Source organism: Arachis ipaensis, chromosome B06 (assembly GCF_000816755.2).
Source record: "Arachis ipaensis cultivar K30076 chromosome B06, Araip1.1, whole genome shotgun sequence".
NCBI classification, from domain to species: domain Eukaryota; kingdom Viridiplantae; phylum Streptophyta; class Magnoliopsida; order Fabales; family Fabaceae; genus Arachis; species Arachis ipaensis.
In genome coordinates this window covers 125,802,087-125,817,378 of record NC_029790.2, presented here as the reverse complement: position 1 = coordinate 125,817,378, position 15,292 = coordinate 125,802,087, and the positions used below count along the sequence as shown (strand labels likewise).

Below are 15,292 nucleotides of genomic sequence, written 5' to 3'. Positions count from 1 at the left end.
TGCAGATATGAAGCTATATTCTATGCAGCTCTTGCACTAGTACTTATGGCATGGATACTCTTTGAAAATACACTTCTTAACTTCAATATTGTTAATACATCATTGGACAACAATAAAAAAGTTAAGAACAATCTCATCCTTGGACTTGAAAACAGATCTATGCAGCTGTCTGATGTGAGAATTCCTTTGGTTTTTGTAAGTCTGATTGCCTCCTTTATTTTATTTTCTTCATAACTTGATTAATTTGAATATATATGTTAGAAAAGATCAAGTTATCCTGGTAATCAGTGTAGCTTCATCAGCTGTTTCACTAAACAACATTTTGTTACTGTAATGATTTTGAAAGTTTGGTATTAGATTAGAAGTTCATATCAAATAAGTTATTTCCAAAAAATTTCAAATTAATCTAAAGTCATTTGGTATATTTTTTATATGCATCAAAATCATTATATATTTATAAAATGCACAAAAATATCTGTTTGATCAGATATTATTGCTAGGAAAGTTATTTTAAGATTTACCAGTATCTTCACAACAGTTCAGTATAGCATTTATTTATTTTAGTTTTGATTAAAGAAGGATATTATGAAGATAAAGACGGGAATGATGTAAAGCAATAAGAGGTCAATATGAATAAATCCTTTTACTAAATAAAAATAAAATGAAAAAGAAATATCAATGCTTTAGTAAATTGCAATAAGTGACACAATCCTTATAACCTCATTTTGATGCCTTTGATTAACCCACTCACCAGTCACCACTGTTTTCAAAACCAAACCACTAGTTGTGTTTGTTTCAACTTTTTCTTACAAAAAAAAGCTCCAATGTTTTTAACTAAAACTTTAGACAGTTCTGTTTTGTATTTTCATATTTCTGGTCTGTTATTTATTACAAGTTTATATTAGTAACTTATATTAAGAAAGTATTTTTTTTTTTTTTTGCTTTTAAAAAAAAAGAAGCTTAAACTTATTTTTGAACCATTCTTCACTAAGGTGAACAGCAAATCCATTTTTATCCTTGTGATAGAGCTAACTAACCCTATTATAGCCTTCTCAAATTTCATCTTGAAATAGACCACAAAGTATACATGAAAACAAAACTACTTTATAATGCAGATGGTTTTATTCAACATTGCCTTCTTTGGAACGGGAAACTTTGCAAGTATTGCAAGTTTTGAGATTTCATCAGTCTATCGGTTTATTACTATATTCAGTGTAAGTGAAAGTTGTACTATTTTGATATATAATTTCCATAGTTGCAATCAGCTTTTAAATGATAATGTTTTCTTCCTGTTGCAGCCATTTCTGATGGCAGCGCTACTTATCTTCAAGTTATTTATACCTTTCATGCTTGTGATGTAAGTGTACTTGCGAATTTCCTGGTGACCCTATTTGTTATTGTTCAATAGTATTTCTTCTTTGAGAATCACCTAAAGTCAATGATGGGAATGTCCTTTTCTGTCTGAAGATGAATATCATGAAATGATACATCATTACATGGACTTCCAAAGATGTAATTTTAAAATTGCTTGCCACTGTGTTTCTAAAAAAATAAAATAACAAGGCAACGAGTTCTATCAGTTAGTAGATTTATTCATCATCTCTTCGGCCTTGTTCTGATTGATAATAAGGGATGAAAAGGAAGGGAATTGAATGGATTTGTAATAATGAAGCACTGCTATTTGGATTCTTAAAAATTAGGATGGATTCGAATGGAAACCAGAAGTTACAATGATTGTGATTCCAAGCATTCCATTTACTTCCACATGAGCTTCTAAACAATCCGTTGAAAACCTTTCTTCCGTTCCTGATGGGAACTATATTCGATTTCATTAGATACCATTTCTTTCCACTTATGAAATGAAGAACTGATTGCTACTCATCAGATGGGTCACAAATTGTTTCACTTTGTGCCATCTTGATGCTTTTGAATCCTTTTGTTTTATTGTCCATCTTATGTTATTTGTAATGGACAAAACTGCAGATGTGTATTCAGTGCGATAACCAAATTGAATGAAGTTCCAAGGTTGGGATGCTATTTTCTTGTCATATTATTCTCAGACGTGATGACCATTCACTTTTTCTTCCTGGTAAGCTCATTTTATTCTTTATATTTCATTGTGTCAATGGTCTTCTAGAATTGTTGTTATAACATAATTCGAGTCATAATACTTGTATATGTGTGCCTTCTGATCATGATAATAAATACAGGCAATCAAGTTTACAGTTAAAATGACCTTTCTTCCTTGTCTGTGAAAATGATATCTATAATTTTCTCCCATTTTATGTTGATGTTCTATTTTGTTATCTATTAATGTTTAGAGATATGAAATGAAACCTTTATTTGTGTTTTAATACGCTTTGTTGAAAAATAAGGTCTGAAAGATATGAAAGGATACTGTTCAGAAAATATAAATAAATAAAGATAAAAATATTAACTATATGAATCACTTGGGAATGAAGAACATATAACTTCTATCTAAATTTTTAGAGGAAAGAACATTTAATTATAGTTGTCATTTAATAAGTTAGTGAAGAACATATAACTCACTATTTATGGTCATTTTTTAATATATTTTGTCACAATTTAGGAAACTGCGAGAGTAATTATTTTGGACTCCACTATTAAAGCAATAAATATAAATATATATAAATATTTGACAATGAATCAGATTGCAATATATAATGCTAAATGAGTCATGTATAATCTGGGTATCTAATATTTATTTATCCATCAAAGGTATGGATATCTGTTATATCTGTCCAAGTTCTACTATGCTTGTTTAATCCAAGTGCTGCTTACTGTTAGCGTGAAATGATCGTGGACGTTATTGACTCTTGTTCTTTGATCAATGAAAGTACTGTTTATGGATTAAATCCCCAATTCTTAACCTTAAAGTGTGATGTTAAAGTGAAATTTGCCACATATATATTATATATATTTGAGGGCATATACCGAGTGTGTTTGGTGACAGGTTCGGAATACGGGAAGTTGGATGGAGATTGGTAATAGCATCAGTCATTTTGGTATCATGAGTGCCCAAGTTGTTTTTGTTCTTTTACTATTTGCTCTCACAAATACCTTCACCAAGGACATCCAATGTAACACAGCAGCAAAATCCGCGCGTGCACAGAAGGCAAATTAGTTTGCATCTGAGAGACATATTTGGCACTAAAAATGAGCTCTACCATAACATCATGGCAATCAGACTATGCATTTTTGTTGGTGGCTTCGACTGAAATTATAATCACCCTGGTTTTGTGCCGATCTCTGGTAGCTTTTGTTTTCCATGTGAGGTCCTGAGTTGTACGGGTGATCCCGGTGCTTACTGACCTTAATGCAACTGGAGCTGGAATTTGGTGTGTTAACTGATCTGTCTCAATTTTTATTTTTGGTTCAATGTTTGAGTCCCTCCTAACTATATGGTTCAAAGTTGCGATTGAGGGACAGTTTTGGGAAACTCATGCAAAAGTTATCAAAGAATTTCTGCTTTGCCATGAAATGGAATCAAGAACTCGTCGATTGTTTTTATTATTTGGATTCTGATTTACATCCTGCACCTTGGTATTTGAGTTCATAGAGCTGAGCGCAATTCAGGTCTGGATTGTTAATTACAACTGAAAGGGGAAGGATATTATTTGTTTGGCCTGTGAACATTTATTTTGTAAGAGTGTAGCAATGTGAAATATTCAATCGTTTTTGTTCTACTCTACTTTTTGGGACCTCAATCCCAGTTTAAGTAATATTCATACACACTGATATCTAGTGATGATTTCGTAATAATGTATGACTAGATTTACACCGCGCAAAAATGTAAGAATGAAAATGAGAATATTCATTTTCTTAAAAATTAAAGTAAAATTGTTTAGTCTAATTTTAAAAATATATTAATAAATATTGTGTTAGATACAAATATTTTTACATATCTTGTATAAGCTCAAAATATTATGTGTTTGATTCTTTTCAAATATTGATCTAAAAATAATTTTCTATATAATTAAGACTATTTTGTGAACACAAATTCATCTATACTAGTTGATTACATGTAAATGTGACTCCATTAAAAGTATTTGCATCTATTTTAATATTTGGATATACAAATATATATACGAATTGTTTAGCCATTTTTACACGGTAAATTATGAATAACCTTCCCTTTATAGGAGTGTGGCATTAACAATTCGCATGAAACACTTGCGCTATATCACTACCTATCATTTCTTACTAAGAACGTGTCTAGGGGTGCACATGGGCCGGGTGAAGCCGGGTTTGATGTGACTCAGACCCGACTCGAAATATACACCGGGTCTATTTATTAGACCCGAATCCGACCCTAGACCCGATGAAACCAATACACTTTCGGGCCACAATTATACCGGGTGAAAACCAGACCGTTAACATTACATTACGTTGATACATTCTTGTAAGCTAGCATATAAAAATATCCAAATTTTCAAGACTCCAACCATTATTTAACATGGTAAAATTCACTTAGAAGAATATAAAAAGAACCAACCCTTCTTTAAAATTAAAGCATAACCACAATCAATACTAAAGCAAAACCACAATCCATACTAATATTGTCTAATAATACCAAATATTTAAATCAATACAAATAACACAATATTATGCATTAGTCTAAAGTCTTATGCATTCTAAACATAAAACATTAACTTATAGTCTTATAATGACTAATAAAACAAAATATTAAGGTTTACAATACTTAAATTCCACATAAGAATAGTCATGATCCATCACTAATAACACAAAATATTAATTGTGTATGATGATCGGGCCACCGGGCCGACTTCGGGTGACCCGAGCTATGGCCCGAACCCGACCCGAAATAATGACCGGGTCTATTTTTGAGACCCTTACCCAGCCCTAAATCCGATAAAATCACACCAAATTAGCCCCTAAAGTGTTCGGAACCAGGCCGGGCCTTCGGGCCGGGCCGGATCTATGCACCCCTAAACGTGTCAAATGCATGCTTTTATCGTGAACAAATTTTCATTCCTTTCTTAATAGTGACTTGTGAAATGCTTTTTTAAGTTGTGAATTATGGATATGCGAAATGCATGGATTTGTCGTGCAAATTTAATTTCTAGGTCTTATCTCACATGGATGTGTTGTGAAATGATTCGAAAATCCATCCCCCGTCACCTTATTGCCAAAATCTATCAGTTGTGTATTTTTGCAACTATTTTCGAATTTGCATGTTGTTGAAAATAATTAATTTTATTTTTCATTTAAATAAGAAAACCATCATTTGCTTATTTGAGCTATTTTTCACATAAAATTTCAATGAGTGAACTTACAGGCGTGGAAAGTGGTAACAAGAAAATTAGGAACGATGAGGATGACATTTTGAAAAGAAATATGTAAGTGAAAAATAAAGGATATTAGATTTTTGATGAAAATTAAAGAATTTTTTCTTCAAACCTTTATTTAAGAAAAAAAAGATACAAATCATAAAAATATAAATATTTAATTAGTTATACAATATTAACTTTAATTATATTTTGTTATAATAATTAACAAGACGCTTTCTTTGATTGTAAGAAGCTTATGATAAATAAATAATGCGGCACACATACTGTTAACGAGAAGATCTAACAAATTCCAGCTTGGTTCGACAAGAGAGAGCCCCAATTTAGTCATTTTGGTTATTTATTCCATTTCTAGTGTCTAATACACTGTACGCGTCACAATGCCAGTTACTCACCAGCACTTCCATTGCACTTGCAAGAACATGACTTTCCCGAAAACACCCTGGCATGGCACACAAATGGGTCCCCACTCCCACCTCCGGTGCACCCATACATGCCTTAAAGCACGCATCCCGTGATTAGTGCTTCACAATGGTGGCGCGTGTACTCTCCTCAAAAACCCTCACTTCATTTATCCGCTTTTAACTCTCACTTAAGTCTTTACTCGACTGTTGGCTGCTCACACATTTTACTAACAGACACTCTATCTATCTCATCCTCTTCTCTCTATTTAGATCTTCATACATTCCTTATTTTCTCTAACACAACCAAACTTGAAGTTTTCTATAATCAACTCAATGTTGCTTCTAAATCCAGCTTTTTTCTTCATTGTAGTGTCCCTCTTTTTGGGCACATTAGAGTCCAGACTAACTCTGGACTACTACGCCAAGACATGTCCTAAGTTCAGTCAGATCATCCAGGATACCATCACCAACAAGCAGATCGCCAGTCCCACCACCGCCGGCGCCACCATCCGCCTTTTCCTCCACGACTGCCTCCCCAACGGCTGCGACGCCTCCGTCCTCATTTCATCCACCTCCTTCAACAAAGCCGAGCGCGACAACGAAATCAACCTCTCCCTCCCCGGCGACGGCTTCGACGCCATCGTCCGGGCCAAAACCGCTCTCGAGCTCGCCTGCCCAAACACCGTCTCCTGCGCCGACATCCTCGCAGTCGCCACCCGCGACCTCGTCACCATGGCCGGCGGCCCTTACTACCCCGTCTACCTCGGCCGCCGCGACGGCCGCGTGTCCAGATCCTCCGACGTCGACGGCAACCTCCCTAAGCCAACAATGCCGATGTCTCAAATCATCGAGATCTTCGCGAAGAGAGGATTCTCCGTTGAAGAAATGGTGGCTCTCAGCGGAGCTCACACCATCGGATTCTCTCACTGTAACCAAATCAGCAACGATCTCTATAATTACAGCAAGTTATCGAACTACGACCCTCGGTACAACCCTCGCTTCGCGCAAGGGTTGCAGAAGGCGTGCTCCGATTACCAGAAGAACCCGACGCTGTCGGTGTTCAATGACATAATGACACCCAATAAGTTCGATAACGTTTACTTCCAGAACCTTCCGAAGGGGTTAGGGGTTCTGAAGTCGGACCGTGGCCTCTTCGGGGACCCAAGAACGAAGCCTTTTGTTGAGACGTTCGCTGCTGATGAGACCAAGTTCTTCAAAGCTTTTGCCAGTGCCATGCAGAAGCTCAGCCTTGTTGGGATCCAAACGGGCAGGAAGGGTGAGATCAGGCGCAGGTGTGACCAGATTAATTAGTTCATTTTTATTTTATTCTTTTTCAATCTTCATAGACCGGTCAATTAGTGGGGGAAATAGTTGCTTTCATTTTGGATCATAAGAAGGTTAATTTTCTCTCTTGGGTTTTGTGACAACATAAGATAGTAATGTTTATAAGGTTCATGATAATTTATTATACTACTTCCCCAGCACCCCATTTCTCTACCTCTTTGAATTTGTAAGCTAAAGTATGTGCAGAGTTAGTTTGGGGGTTTGTGTGGCCTTTTCGCAAAATTTCTCTGTTATTGCCATGATAGACGGAGTCTGATTTAAGTGTTATAAAAAAAAGTATAATGATAATAAAAGCTCTTATTTTTTCTCTAGCATGTTGATTTCGGTGCAAGAGTTTACTAGTTTATTCATTTATTCGGGGTTATTGATAGCTCTGAGCTGTCATTCATGCATGGAAGTGCTGAAGTTTTGGGGAACACCAAGGATTGTTAGGTTTAAAAATTGGATTTGAAAAACAAATGAAGAAGAATTTATCAAGACAATATTAAAATGCAGAAGATGCCTCTGATTTGAATTACGTGCCTTTCATGGTGCTGATTAGATTGCCTTTGTCGATGGTAGTTGTCTTGAAAAGAGCTGATTTGGAAGCCCATGCACATGGATGCACATTTCTTTTATCATTTACTTTTTATAATCATTAAGACGAACGATCATCTTGTTTATGTAAATATAGAAAGATGCTTTGATTTGAAGTTCGGCGCATCTTCATTCCAGCACGAAGACAAGCTAGCACAGAGACAGGGTTTTGATTTTCGAATTCTGATTAATGGATCAAAACTGATGAGTGTTTTCCAGCTGGACTAACACACATTATTTTGTGATCGTGGGACAGGGGGCAGAGTCATGAATCAATATTAAGGCTTTTTAACAACACTTCACGGCCAGCATCTTTTTAATTTTTATGATTGAACTGAGTCTGGTAGTTTAAATTTGCAATGTAATGCAATTCATTGTTTTATCTAGGATTCTTTTCAACTGTGACCTGGTTAAGTGACCTAACAGAAAAGTAAGAAAAATGCATTACAGAGAGTCTACTAGGAGATGTAACTCCAAAATTCCACATACATAGACATTTGTCGGCGATTATCTTCTCCATAGTGTAAATAATTTAAAGGGTAATGGCCACAACAAACTAAAGCTATGGGTTGTCTAGTCTAGGTTTTTCCATTTGTCTTTGTTTTTCCATTTGTCTAGTTTTTCCCGAGTTAATACCCGTTATACCCCAAGGCTATGTTTGGTTATGTTTGGATGATGTACCTAAGACAAAAATGCAGAGACGAAAATATAAAGACTGAGAGATAGAAACACCATCTCTAATATTTTTATGTTTCTGTATTATATTTGAAAACAGTGGATAAAAACTTGTCAAATATCTTTGTTTTGTATTTGAAAAGATATATATAATTAATTAATACATAATAAAAAATATTATATACTTTTTTTTTTAAATTGAAATATTTTTGCATTCTCTTGATTTTTTCGATCAAATTTTAGCTAATTCAAGAAGAAGAAGAGAAAGAGAAAGAGAAAGAAGAAATGACATAAATTAAACGAGCTTCTTTTTTTTTTTATTGGTTGCGCAGTTGCAGAATGAAGGAGAAGGTGAAGCTAGGGTTTTAATAAATGAAAGACAAATTTTTGTATTTGCAAAATATATTACGGATTAAAAAAAAATTATTAAAATGGTTTTTAAATTCTGTATCCCCATATATCTTAAGTTGAGACTGATACAAAAATTTAACCAAAAAATATATACAGATGTGTATTTTGTCCTTATCTTCTAAACCAAACATATTACAAAATATATTATTATCCTTTATCTTTATATTTAAAGTGCATCCAAATACAACCTAAAAGAGTTAGCTTAGGAAAGTGGAGTTAATTTTGGTCAAGTTTTATGTGCATTGTCAGAAATTTGACTAGAATTAAGGATCCCTCCCCCTTTCTTTCTTTCTTTTTTTTTTATATACAGAATTATTATTATTATTATTATTATTATTATTAGAAATTGAATTTAAGAAAATATATATTACAGAATATTTTTACTTCGATAATAATTATTTGTTTATTGTTAGATATTTAATTGACATAAATATATTATTGTAGTTGAGGTTTTAATAAAGTGGAACATTATTAGTTAAATAAGAATTGGATTTATTTATTAGTTATTATTAATAGTAAGTGAGTATTTATTATTAGTGATATAGGGATTATTACCCAGTAAATTATCTATGACTAAATAAATAAAGATTTAATTATTTTGTTGGTTCCTATAATTTCGTAAAATTTTTAATTAGATCCCTATATTTTTTTTTAATTGAGTTCTTGCACAAATTTTTTTTTTAAATTGAGTCCCTACACTTTTTTTTCCCTTTTTTTTGAGTCTCTGCATTTTTTTTTGTTGGGTCCCTATATAATTAAGCCAATTACTACTAAGAAGGACCTAATTGAAAAAAAAATTGGTGTAGAGACCCAATTAAAAGGAAAAAGGTATAGGGACCTAATTGAAAATTTTACAAAACTATAGGACCAACAGAATAATTAAACCACAAATAAATAATTATATAAGAAACAATTCAATGCTCACTTTAGGAAACAGTATGACTAAAATATTTAATATGTATAATAATATTATAATTTTTAAAAATTAAAAAGCATTCGAAATAATTTCTAGGATTATTAATTAAATTTAGAAGTTAAATTATTATTATTTTGGAGTTTAGTATAGAAGTTAAATTATTATTATTCTAGAGTTTAGTAAATTGGATTTAGTAAAATTATTTATTTTTTGGTATTTTTAATAATTAATGATAGCTGTTAATAGGTATTTAATTAATATGTTTTGTGTAGTTAATTGTGGAAATTTTTTAATAATGATAGTTAATTAATTGGTAGATTAGTTGTATTTATGCATACATGATAGTTACTAAATTAGCTAATATAAAGTCGCAAATGTTAGAATACTTAGATAAAATGTAAAATATATAAATTTACTGAGCATTACTGACGGCATTTACTACAGCTGTATCCCTCGGCCCCACATCGCCTAGGACCACGTAATATTCGTGTGTCCATCTCATTCAAGAAACGCGTCATTCTTGGACAACCTTTGACAACTCGTCTCAGGAACGGATTCGGTACGAATCGATGCCCATTGTAAGTAGGTCATGTAGTAGGATTTTTCAGTGGCCTAAATCTAACTCGGTAAACCCTTTGAACTTGATCCATCTTATAGACATCATGAACATACACTTGCCAATCTAGCCGTTGATTTGCACAACATGCAAACACATGTCGACAAGAAATTCAGTCCTCCTGAAACTCACCACAGTCACATCGTTGTCGGTGGAGATCGACGGCATATTCCATTCCACTTGGCATCTCACGCACTTCAAAGACCGCATTCTACCTATCGAAGCAATTAACCTGAATGTTTCTTGATGCAAGTTGATTTGCATGCAATTTTGAGGTCACAAGCTAAGAAAAAACATGTTTAGCATTAATCCGAGCATCCGCCTCAGCTCTTTTTTGGGTGAACAACTCGTTAAACCTGTAGAATGTTGCTTTGACAAGTACAGTGATAGAAAAATTGCGTATACCCTTCAAAACTGAGTTGATGCATTCTACTAGGTTCGTAGTCATGTGACCCATCGGTAACCACCATCGAATGCCAACACATACTGTTTGCGGGGATTCCGTTTAACCAGTTAGTATAAATCTCGTCCCGTTTTCGTAAACGCTGCTAACGCAATTATTACTCACGAATCGTCCTCGAATATCTTGCGCAATAAGAAAAATCGAAGAGAAAAAAATAGATAAGAAACACTATTTTAAAGGTAACTCTATGAATAATGAACTTCGAATTACTCAATGTTACCTATATTGACGACAAGTTTTTTCAAGTACGGTGCCTTGAACTTTCTCAAAAAATTCGACTCTATATGCCTGATGCAAAACATGTGAAAAGCTCTAGGAAGCAACCAAGCTCCGTTATTGCGGGCCACAACTGCATTGATGGATTCATGTCGGCCAGAGATCAGTCCCACACCATCCCGAGTCACCACATGCTATCACAGGTTACTAAGAAAAAAGTGTCATGCATCAGAAGTCTCTCCCTCCACAATAACAAAAGTAATTGAGACGATATTGTTGTTACTATTCTGTGAAACTACAACCAACAGACAACCCTTATACTTTCCGTACAAGTGAGTCCCATCCACCTGGACAACTGGTTTACAATATTTGAATGCTCTAATACAGGGGTAATAACTCTAGGAGACTCGATGCAATACCCGAATATCAGTTACCAAGTCATCGCCTTGATATGCAGGCATAGTCTCAAAATGGATTACTGCTGATAGCTCCTTATGACACATGGCCTCAAATCATATGGGCAAAGCTTCGTACGATGCTTCCCAACCTCCAAATATTTTTTCTACTAACTTTTGCTTAGCCAACCATGCTTTCGGATAGCTGATGGTGTAATTGAACTTCGATTGCACTTTTGCAATAACTGATTTCACCTTTATCAAGTGGTCAGTCTCAACCAACGGCTTTATTGCTTCTGCAATTGTGTTTGAATCCAGTTTCGAATGATCCTGAGAAATGGTGGCTATGGTATAAGTGTGACTACTATTATATCTCCTTATAACCCAAGAGTACTTTCTGCTAATCATGCTAACCCTGATCAGCCAATCACAACCTGACCCATATTGTGTACACTTGGCATAAAATGTCAATGGCTCTGACTCATACATCCGGTAGTCTACGCCTCTTTGGATGGTATAATTTTTCATCGCCATAATAACAGCTTCCCTGGAACTGAATTTCATTTCCACGGCAAATTCACCATCTGTGACAATAGGAATTTCTACCACGACGACAGCCATACGATAAATATTTAATACACAAATATTTAATAAGTGAAATTAAAAGTAAATCAATATTCACTACATCAATATTAATATAAATAAACTTTACATCAAGTTATTATCTCAATTTTAATAAAATAAAAACATAAACACATAAATAAATACTAATTAATATTTAACTAAATCAATAACTAACTAAAAAGATTATTATCTTAAATTTAACTAAATAAACACAAACAAATGCTAATTAAGTATATTTTTACATGTCACGTAACTATTTGGTCCATTGATCAATATAAATTATTACAAAATTCTAATCCTTCGTATAAATATAGGCAATTACGTACTTGCATTCATATATTCCAGAAACTCCGGAGAATGCATGGTTTCCAAATCCAAAATTCGCATGAAAGATGGCTCCTCAAACGGATGTTTGTTTGCGAGTGCATTTGCCACATCTGTCACATTTGGATCCCTAGTGTCGTCGCCTTGATCTTCGTCTCCGTCTGAACCGACAACTTCGTAATTGCTTTCAAACTCTTCCTCACTGTCACTATTGTAATCTTCTCGTTCAATAATTCGGTCGGCTTTAGATTGTTCGAACTCAATATACAACTCAATGAACGATATCTAAGTGCAACTTTCAGTGTACATTAAAAACATCTCTTGCATGCTCGCTTCATTAGTTACATATTTGGTTTGAAATTGAACAAATCCACCAAATACTGGTATAGAATATCTATATAAAACACATGACATTTTCTTGACATTTCAGAATCTATCTTCTCACAAATCACACATTTTAGTTCTTCGAATGAGATTGTGAATGAAATAACAATATCTAACGGATTTTCACAAATAAATTTTATTCCTTCAGATATTTGTAACAAAATCTGACTGAAATAATATCTTTTAATAGGACTCTATCGTCCATTTTTCTTACTCACGTGAATATAAATTTCACTATCAATTTTTTTTACTTCATACGAAATAACAGAGATAGAGGAGCTGAAAGAAGAAGAAGAAGCAAAAGGACAGGAAATCTGAGAACTCATATACGAGTTACACACCTTTATATATAGAAAATCGGACCACCGATTAACTACGCCAAAATTCAAATTTTTTCTCCCACACATCAAAACATGTCTTTATATATAGAAATATAATAATTACATAGATACTAATAAGTTCACTAAATAAAAAAATAACTAAAAATATTATAGAATTAACATTAATTACAACAATTTGGCTATTCAAATGTTAAAGTTTTTGGTTCCCTACTCACTATTTATGTGATAAATTGTTAACCTTTTTTCTACATATATGGAGGCAGGATTTTGTGAGTTCGTATTTCGACATAAACTACAGTAAGTAAACTCTGGCTCATTTTTTTGGACATACAAAATTTGTGTGTGTTGTGTGTTGTTATAGAGAATGAGAGTGTTAGATAAAAATGTGGGATAATTTTTTTTAAAATATAGGGTAAAAAAATCAGACCATCTAATTTGTTGGTTAAAAAAAATTAAGTCCACTAATCAGACGATCCGATTATATTCTTAAATTTCTAACAATAATAATAATTCTAAAATATAAAAAAATTTTAAAAATAAACTTACATAATCAAAATGGCAGAGATAATTCATAATATGAAGTTCAGGACGATCAATATCTTTATATTTTTGTTTCTTTGGCATTGTAGTTTTTTTTAATTGAAGAAGAAGTAGTTAAACTGGAAAAGAAGAAGAAGAGAGAAGAGACTGCTGGGTGGGTTCAAGAAAAAAAGTGACTTCGAAGGGAGATAGTGGGTTCAGAAAAGGGCATGTTGGTATAAGGAACACCGCTGTGAGGAACAAAGCATGCGCGACATGTGGCCGGAAGTGTGCCCTTAAAATCAGACCGTCCGATTTATTCTTCGTTGACACCACATCTGAGTAAAGCTCGTATGCACTCCATAATATCGTCCTACTCCATTCCCCTTTCCATATCAAAATTAAAAAATGGTAAACTCTAACATGATTTAAACTAGGCACACTCAAGACCCTAACATAATTTCCATGTTAAAGTAAACTATTCACATCCTCACACCAAAGCACACTCATAATATTTGGTTGGCAAAGGGGCAGCAGCTCATCGGACCAGCCTGCATAACTCACCAACAGAAAAAAAAAAAAAAAAAACCTAAATTAGACTATACCAAATAGTCTTTTTGTTATGATTTTGGATACACTTCAATGCTTTGTATTGATATTTAGATTTATTTTACATTTTTAGTTGAAATTAAATCAGCTTAACATTTGATATTTGACAAAAACAACTAAGAACATAAGATAATACTAGAAAAAGAAGATTTAATAAGAGTAAAGTATTAAATTAGTCCCCCTAGGTTTGGGCGTAATTCTGCTTTGGTCTTTAAGGTTTAAAGTATTCTATTTGAATCCAAAAAAGTTTCATTTAGCATCAATTTAGTCCCACAGTGAGGTCAAAATTAAATAATTAACAAAATTTCCTACATAACAACAGTTCAAGAACAAAATTGATAATCTGGAGAACAAGTACAACCTCCAGAGGCACAAAATCAACCATTGATGCATCAATACATTTATTTATCATTTTCTTTAGTTTTATAGAAAATATTTTATTTATATTATAAAAAAATAATAAATAAATGTATTGATGTATCAATGGTTGATTTTATGCCTCTGGAGCTTGTACTTGTTCTCCAGATTATCGATTTTGTTCTTGTACTGTTGTTATGTAGGACATTTTGTTAATTATTTAATTTTGACCTCACTGTGGGACTAAATTGATGCTAAATGAAACTTTTTTGGATTCAAATAGAACACTTTAAACCTTAAAGACCAAAACAGAATTACGCCTAAACCTAAGAGACCAATTTAGTACTTTACCCATTTAATAAAATAATACTTCACTTCATAAATAATTCTTACAAATAACTCATACACTACAATCCAAACTCACCTCTATTCATAGTCATCCACTCTTTTAACATATGATTAGGGTTAAATCTAATAAATGGTCTAAATCGAGTATTTAGAGCCTTCATTATAAATATCTAATCTATTATATTTTTTTAAATATTTTTAAATTATTCTACATTACTCTTCACACTTCTACATATATTTACACTCTTCTAGAATATTTTATGACCTTCTAAATTTTTTTAAAACATTTTAGGATATACCCGACTCTTCCAAGACATTTTAAAACATTTCAAAAATATCTATAACAATCTCAAATACTTTAAAAAACTATATAAATACTGTTAAATATAATATTTTAAAATTTATCGTGACACTTAGATCTAAATGAAAATAAAAGTATG

General features: G+C 33.0%; 2 protein-coding genes across 3 annotated transcripts in view; both read left to right on the top strand.

Annotated features, from left to right (window-relative positions):
• The window catches only part of LOC107605273 (GPI ethanolamine phosphate transferase 1), a 12,456-nt gene extending 8,744 nt beyond the window's left edge, over positions 1-3,712 (top strand). For both annotated transcript variants that reach the window (XM_016307096.2, XM_016307097.2), the window contains 5 exons: positions 6-195; positions 1,116-1,214; positions 1,299-1,357; positions 1,984-2,089; positions 2,975-3,712. In XM_016307096.2, the coding sequence (XP_016162582.1) occupies positions 6-195; positions 1,116-1,214; positions 1,299-1,357; positions 1,984-2,089; positions 2,975-3,145 (625 nt within the window). In that variant the 3' untranslated portion in view covers positions 3,146-3,712. The remainder of the gene's footprint in view (positions 1-5; positions 196-1,115; positions 1,215-1,298; positions 1,358-1,983; positions 2,090-2,974) is intronic.
• On the top strand, positions 5,673-7,392 carry LOC107605275 (peroxidase 31). The gene has a single exon (XM_016307099.2). It carries the CDS (start codon positions 6,068-6,070, stop codon positions 7,043-7,045), a length of 978 nt encoding a protein of 325 aa, XP_016162585.1. The 5' UTR covers positions 5,673-6,067; the 3' UTR covers positions 7,046-7,392.

Coding starts and splice junctions, on each gene's coding strand:
- LOC107605275 (XM_016307099.2), top strand. CDS start 6,068: ATGTTGCTTCTAAATCCAGCTTTTTTCTTCATTGTAGTGTCCCTCTTT.